Here is an 8,316-nt window from a genome sequence, read left to right on the forward strand (position 1 = left end):
CGACTAACAAGGTTGATGGCGATGCATAAAGCAATCGACTTACAAAAGGGTGGATGAATACGTGCTGGTTCTGTTAGGTTTGGAAAAATGATTACTCGACGTTGGATCGAGGTTTTGGTCTTGTTTTGAAATGGTTATCGGGTGTTCATTTTATTTCTTGTATTAACAGGTGAATAAAGAATGAAAGAGTAAATTTTATACATTTCATGGGAGAGGGGTACATTTGTTATGAATGGGGGTTGGCATAGCAATCAAGCAATATAAGTATATGCCCCATACACCATACAAGTGGGCCACAGTTAATCACACAAATAAGATATAAACAAGTATATAATCAAATCAAATAATCAAAGAATGAAATGAATTAGCATTAAATAATGTATGAGTGTAAGTGCAAAGGAACTAGCTCATTGTAAGGAAGCCCAAGAGTAAGCTATGTGAGGTCGACGGCGATGCTTAAAAAGCAATCGACTTACGAGGGTGTAAAAATGGGCTCGATATTAAATCGAGAAAAGTATGATTTTTATAGTTTGAGAAAAATGGTTTTTTGAACTAAATTCAAATACAATAACTATGCATTATTAACAAAATGAACATATGAGTGTAATAAAGGCATAAACATAAAAAGAAACTAAAATGCTAAAAGAAAAAGTAATATAGCCAAAAGAAATAAAAAGCCAAAAAAAAGGTCACACATGAGTATTGAACCCACCCCACTCAAGAAAATGCACACTGCCCTTCTCCGCCAGACCACTCAACAATATTTGCTATTGAGATACTATCATAAATATATGAACTGGGCTAACAGATTTAAAACAAAAATAAATAAAAAAAACAAAATAAACATTTTTATGGTTTTTTATTATCTCTGTTAAAAACAAATTAAGCTAAATAAAAAATAATAATAAAAAATAAATAAATAATAATAATAAAAGAAAATAAGAACATATAAACATTTTCTGATTTTTTTTATTAAAAAGAACAAAATAAATTAAATAGTAAAAAAGAAATAATTAAAAATCAAGAAAAACAAAAAAAGAAAAAGAAATGGAAACAGTAGAAGCATCGTCTTCCTCACTCCCTCTCACCTTGCGAACTCAACCTTAGCTAGCAATGGCGAGCTCGCACTTCTCGTCCCTCTTATGACATCAACCGAAACCCTCTCACGCTCTCCAACTCAGTGAATCGAACTCTCTCAACTCTCACAAGATTTTCAGACAACAAGCTAGGAGAAAAATAGAGAGAAAGAAAGAAAAGTCCTTACAAAATGTCGCAGTGGTGGCGGTGAAGAACGTACAGATGCTGGCCTCCAGGTAATCAATCTTGGGATGTTAGGGTTTTCTTAGTCTCTTTTCCGCCTCTCAGTTCTTTGTTGTTCTCTAGGGTTTTTGTTGTGCTCCTCTTTTCCGCCTCTAGGTCTTTTTTACTGATTTGCCTCTCCTCTTTATATTCTGTGAATTAGGGTTACAAATGGGGTCCTTGCTGTTCAAAAGGAGTGTTTCTGCAAAGCATTTTGGATGCTCAGACACAGAATTACCCTATCCATGTTAGATTCAAGAAAAGGTATCCTTCACAAACTTTCCTCTCTGCTTTGACCTCATACCAATTTGGGATGTTTTTGGACTTTGCCCTCTGACTGTTGGTTAATGATTTTGCACTTTGGATTTTGCAATTTGACTGATTAATGTGTTCCCCCCTTTTTTTTTTTTACCGCAGTAAAAGAATGGTGAGCATGGTTTGCTGCAACCTTATTGAATTGGCCTTGCATTGCCCTGCTGGATCCCTTCGTTCAGTTCATCAGGTGGTTTAAGCGTGTTAGCATTGTTTTTCTTATGTGAGGCTCATGTTGGTTTTGGCCACTGCAGGATACAGGACCAATGCATTTGCTTCCAAATTCATGCCTCAAGGATAGCCATTACAACGGGATAACAAGTCCTGTAAATCCAATGTGTTGGTAGCTCCATTTGGATCAATATTTCATGGCTTGACTTGTGTTCACGGTAGATTGGTCATTGACACACACATTCATGAATTATGCATTGATGCTTCTGGTTATTTACACTGAATGTTTTTGGATTCAGTTGGTTTCTTGTTACCCGTTGTTGCTGACTTATTGTTACTGGTGCATTGCAGGATGCTTTGGTTTGATGCCTATTCCATCATGGGCGAATTCCATCGGTAAGCCGGCAAATTAATGCATTTCCTTAAATTCCAATAAAACCTGGTCCATATTTCGGTCTGAAGCAAGCTTTATCATAATTTCTAATTTCTCCATTTTCACATAGACAGGATCATTGTATTTGCAGAAGAACACCTTAATTTCATGTGCAAGAATTGTCGGTCTTCTTTGTACAATAAGATTGATATTTCGCAGGGCAACAAATTGTATCTCAGGTTCTGCTGAGAGTAATGTCACAAGAGGAGGGGCCATCTTTTTGCAAAGATTCCGGACCACATCAGTACTGGTGATGAGCTCCATTTGTTGAAGGATCATCTTAACAGCCGATAGTACAACTGCACAATTGGCATGCTGTAACCGTGGCGTAACTCTTTCTACAATGTTCTCTGCCTCACGCGCATCAGCAGCCTTGTATCTAGATAGAGCATCCAATATAAAAACTTGACCCCATTCTGTACATTCATTTAACGCAGTGAGGAGCTTTGACAGTGTATGGCTAGTGATCTCAAAGATGGGTCTACTGCTATTGTCCTGAATTTCAGCAAGTGCCGCGACAACATTAGCTACAACCATTGGATTATTATCAGATATCAAATCCTTCAGCGATTCCAAAAATCCCCTGTCCTCAACCAACTTTGCATTAATGTCATAGAGCTTTGCTACACAAATGGCTGCTGTCTTGCGAACATATGGATCATCGTCCTTTAGACATCTTTGAAGGGGATCACACAAATACTCGGTAATTTTATCCACACGAATGCACCCCATTGTCCGCACAGCTAAGGCACGAATTAAAGGATTTGGATCTTGAGAATCTTTCACAAATGTATTTACTGCAAGTATAGCAAGGTCAAGCTAGCTCTTTGCATAATTTATCAAATACAAGTAGACCAACTTTTCCAGCTCCAAATTTTCTGTCTGCATACAATTCACCATGTCTGTGAACAACGACGACACATCCTTTCCAACAGTCATAGCAGCAATCACTTTATCTCCACAAGAACAATTAATCATAACATTCAACGTTCTAGTATCAGGAATACTATTCGGCGGATAAGTATTGAAGTTTCTCAACCATTGAACATTGGTTAAATTAGCATAGTTGGATCCAGCAACAGAAGCATATATGTCTCCGGTTTGAACATCGTAACTAAAAATATGAGCAAGAAAGTCGTCGTTGATGCAATCACACGGGAACGGAATGTTGACTCTTTCGCCGCCAAGAATTATGTCTTTGTTAGGGACGGTGTCTCTGTTGTAATCAACTATGTCTTCTGGTTCGGTGAGAATTGGGGATTTCATGGTTTTTATTGATATTTTTGGATACTGTTTCTTGGGAAAATTCATTATGACTTTTTGATGCGTCAAAGAAGTGCGGCATAGACTGAGGAGTATCATGGCTTCCAGCAGAAGCAGGATAATCAGTGTCAGCAACAGGTGGTTGGATTTTTGGTAACATGTGATGGCTCACGGGTGCATTTTTACAACATGCTGCCAACTGGCTTTTTGTTGTTGTGAATTTTGAAATTTAAACTTGTCCTTTTTTATTGGTTTCAGGTGATACCGTAACTGCTTTGAGCTGCCTTCCTTTGCATATTTTTCATGGTGCTGCAGGGTAGTCTTTTGGTGCATTCTCCCGCCCATGATAATATTGTGTGCCCATCACAACCACCAAATGAGCTGACAAAGTCACTTTGTAGCACATGGAAACTACTTAAAACACATACTTGAATCCAACCAGCTTCAAATAATTGTGCCACAATGTCATGATCAAGATTGTTCAAGCCCTCGTGCAAGTAGCCAACCCCTTCACGTAATGTGACTTTTAACATTTTATCACTAATCTTGTTAAGAAAAGGTTCAAGTTCTTTTGTGTACCGCAATAAAACGACTTATCTCCTGCACGTGAGTATGTAATCAGATCCATAGCCGCCAATCGGACATGCTTTCTTGTAGGTACAAATACAAAGGCAGGTTTCTCATTCTTGGCATGTTGAGAAATTGCGGCGTAAGTTGGTTTTGTCATTGCCTGCATCCTTGGACACTTTAAGCCCTTTTTGATGATTTCTCAAAATTGCAAATTCTGCACATATAGTCTTACCACTCCCGGTTGGAGCAGCAACTAAGACGCCGTCATCAGAATTATACAGAACTGTGAAGACTTGTATATGAAGGACTTTGTAAAGCTGTCACAGGCAGTGACACTGCAGATCCAATAGTTTAGTAGGTGGAGGATACTTTTCAGGTAAGATTATGCGTCTGAAAGATACAGGTAAAACAGATTGGGATCCAAGCCACCTTCCTTGACGGGAATGGGAACATGGTCCAAAAGCCCCGCTAGCTCTATCTTCTCATCTTGCCTTACTGTTACAAATTAGGTCTGCTACCTGATGTTGCTTACTGTTTTTTTGCAGGTTATGGTGGTAATGGCTGAAAGTGAGCTCATAGTCTGAGGGAGGTCGCCTGTCAAAGAATTGAAAAAAAGGTCTAATTTGGAGAGCATAGAAAGATTTTGAAAGTTGAGATTCAGTGGTTGCTGGAGCTGATTGTGATTGAGATTCAGGTGAGTAAGAGAGGTGACGTTGGAGATAGAGTAAGGGAGTATCCCAGTGAAGTTATTGTGAGCAAAATTTAAAATTTGGAGATTCCGAGGAAGTTGGTATGGTATGGTTCCAACAAGATTGTTGTTACTGATGTCTAGATTGGTGAGAGATGTCAAACGGTCTAATCTGTAAGCCAATGTTCTGGTGAGAGCAAGATTGGACAAATTGATTTCTGTGACGCGAGTGTCGGAACAAGTAATGCCTTTTCCAGGACTGTCCACAGGGATCATCACCGTTAGCAGGCCAGCCTAGTTGGGGCGGTGAATTCATGCTTTGAAAGATAGCCTTTACAGAAGCAACATCAGTTGGATCTGTGGCAGTGGTAGAATTGAAAAGAAGAATGCAGGTAGCGATGAACAGCAAGGGCTTCAGCATGACCATTCGAGAAGGCAGAACCGAGAAAGGATATTCGTGTGTAGTCAAAATTACAAATTTTGTAATTGATGGGGTTGTTGACCAAAGTCAACAATTGGTCAAAGTTCATTTTTTGGTATTTTCTTTGTAAATGGACAATGAATAAATGGTTATGGTGAAGTTTAGGGTTTTTGGATTTGGGTTGACTTCGGTCAAAGTTGACCAAAAAGTCAACTGTTGACCAAAGTCAACAGTTGGTCAAAAATGCCAAATTTTGTATTTTTTTGTATGGACTCATATGTACTGGTTTAAAATGACATGAAATAGATTGAAATGGATTAACAAATGGTTTGAAGCTGGTTTCCAAATTGTTTTGTTTATAACTTGAGTGTTTGACTTTTGAAAAATAACTTGACTGATAATGCACATGAACAAGGCCATGAAATGAGACCATAAGGTCAGGGTTTTGACATAGTATCCATGAACCAATAACTTGACTGGCAAGTGGTTAGAAACACAAGAAACTTGGTTGTTCAGATGACCCAGACCATAGAGGTATCCACAATCACAACACCATGACTTTGGATCAAAACCAAACCTCATGTAAAACCAAAGTTAGGTTAGGCCAAGCATGCCAAACAAACATAAAAAATTCAGGAGCAAAATCGGGGTATGACAGTTGCCCCTATTTAAGCGTCTTCAACTAGAGAAAATGAAGCAGGACGTTCTTCATATGATCATAGTGGGAGATGATTAAATACTAAGAAGACCCGGATTTTGATCTTGAATCCCCATGAAATAGTTAACAATGTCTGTCAGAATCGGCAAAGAAGCAATCTCGAAAGAAGAGTCCGTCTGGTACGGTGAAAATCGGCCTGAGTACCGAAACAGAAAGTTGACCTGAATACCAAAATAAATGGTAACGCAGGAATACCCATGGCCTGAACGCCACACTAAGCATCGGAATATGAGAGTATCAATGTTGGTCTGATCACCGGAAATCTGGTCTGAACACCACTTCGATCTGAAAATTGGAAAACTGGCCTGAATGCCACTTCGGTCTAGATACCGGAAACTTCTTCGATCTGAAAATTGGAAAAGACTGGCCTGAATGCCACTTCGGTCTGGATACCGGGAACTCTGGCCTGAACGCCACTTCGGTCTGGATACCGGGAAAACTGGCCTGAATGCCACTTCGGTCTGGATACCGGGAACTCTGGCCTGAACGCCACTTCGGTCTGGATACCGGGAACTCTGGCCTGAATGCCACTTCGGTCTGGATACCGGGAACTCTGGCCTGAACGCCACTTCGGTCTGGATACCGGGAACACTGGCCTGAATGCCACTTCGGTCTGGATACCGGGAAAACTGGCCTGAATGCCACTTCGGTCTGGATACCGGCTCGGTCTGAACACCGGAAAATTCTTCATATCTATCAGCATCGGCGAAGATAACAAAACAGTGATACATGAGCCGACACGCATGCCAAAGACCCATGCTGGGGATAACAATCGAAAGATTGACCAAAGAGTGCATGAGATATATTATCTATAGCCGTCAAAACGTAGATAATACACTCGCATGGAAGATTATCCATAACCGGGTTGTAGGTTGTTAAATGAATAATCGACCGAAAAGAAAGGTATCAGGGTACCAGGACTAGGCATGCAAAAGATGACCAATCAAAAGAGGATAAAGTTACTAACTTGGAGCAAATACCCAAAAGAAAGGGGAAGACCCACTGGGGACAATACTGCTTGATCAAGGCAAGTATCCAGAGGGGAAAAGAGTATCAATACCGCAAGCTGGATACTGATAACTACAAAGAGGGGATTACATCTACCGGTTTGTAGGCAAAAAACCACAGAAAGGTAACCAGTCATCGATAGGATGAGCACAAAGGGTTAACTCTGCCAAGGGGATGAAAGTGGGATTTCACAACTACCAGCTAGTAGGTAGAAAACCACAAAGATAGGACTTACAACTACCGGTTTGTAGGTAGAAGCCACAAATTCCGCTGAGGATGAGATGAATGAGTGCCGGTTAGCGAGCGACTATTCATTTATGCCCCAGGGAAGCACGGGAGACAGCCAACAGGAAGCCAATTTAGGATTGATCCAAAAAGGCAGACTGAAACAGGATTCATCTTAATGAGGAAAGAACTCAATAGGGAAAACCCATCCCGTTAGGGAGGGAACAGAAACAACCGTCATCCACGAGGATGTAACTCAGTGGGGAGCGCGGAAGGAAATGGTAGACACTTTCTGCTTAAGGGGTAAACTCTACATGGAGAGATCAGACACACCCACTGCTGCTAAGGGAATGGACCCAAGCTTGCAAGATGCTGCCAACTTCAGGGAGTAACACTGCTGGGGATACCCACTCAACTAAGGAGTCACTTGTTGGGAAAGCACCAACCTCTCAACCATGCTGATGAACCCAATTCTGAAGCCGATCCAATGGCGCGATGCTAAACTCTTTCCAACAACCCAAACTCGACTGGTCGCCACGGCCTAGGGCTAATGGATATGTTTGCAATGTTGATGCATGAGTTTTTTTTCTTGTTTTACACAATGTCCCAAGATCATGGAAATGCTATGCACTAATGATGCAATATGCTATGCTTATCTAAATGATGAATGCATAAACACACGTTTCCTTCAGAGACAACACCGGGGAACTCCAGGAACTGTGCTGAGGATCCTATAACCATGTCAACTTCCACCCTGCTGGGGAAAGACAAACCTTGCTGAGGATGCACTCCATCGAACCCGAACTGCTTGGAGATTACCCTGCTAGGGGAGGCAACCCATTCTTATCTCTACTGGGGATGATTTTCTCCAAACCCGATCCGCTTGGGGATAATAAGTCATGAACAAACTTCAGTCTGAGCACTGGAAACAAACTTCTGGCTTGTCACTTGGGATACCGAGAATGTTGCATGCGTATGTTTGAATTTTACGATGGCGTAATGCTCCGTGAAAACAGAAATGCTACGCGATTTGGGAGGATGCAATGCAATATAATTCTACATGCAGGGATGCGAAATGCTGGGGAAAATGCCAAGCTGAAGCAAGGAATCCCGTTGGGGAAATGATTATAATCTTCCGGACCCTGGCACTACTGTTGGAGATGCACAGCATAATGAACTATGTGGGGAGATGACCGGCCGCGCGGTGT

General features: G+C 40.9%; 1 protein-coding gene across 1 annotated transcript; it reads right to left on the reverse strand.

Annotated features, from left to right (window-relative positions):
• Positions 1-2,191: 2,191 nt before the first annotated feature.
• Positions 2,192-3,481, reverse strand: LOC127079277 (beta-adaptin-like protein B). The gene is made up of 2 exons (XM_051019684.1): positions 3,106-3,481; positions 2,192-3,012 (listed from the first exon to the last, which is right to left on the reverse strand). Exons 1-2 carry the CDS (start codon positions 3,479-3,481, stop codon positions 2,192-2,194), a joined length of 1,197 nt encoding a protein of 398 aa, XP_050875641.1.
• Between the last annotated feature and the right edge of the window lie 4,835 nt (positions 3,482-8,316).

The sequence above is a fragment of the Lathyrus oleraceus genome, chromosome 5 (genome assembly GCF_024323335.1).
Source record: "Lathyrus oleraceus cultivar Zhongwan6 chromosome 5, CAAS_Psat_ZW6_1.0, whole genome shotgun sequence".
Lineage (NCBI taxonomy): Eukaryota > Viridiplantae > Streptophyta > Magnoliopsida > Fabales > Fabaceae > Lathyrus > Lathyrus oleraceus.

Bases quoted from the DNA above. Each gene is read 5' to 3' on its own strand.
- LOC127079277 (XM_051019684.1), bottom strand. From the start codon at position 3,481: ATGAAATCCCCAATTCTCACCGAACCAGAAGACATAGTTGATTACAAC. The intron at 3,013-3,105 runs GTATGCAGACAG...CTATACTTGCAG, and splicing joins GTTCACAGACATGGTGAATT to TAAATACATTTGTGAAAGAT.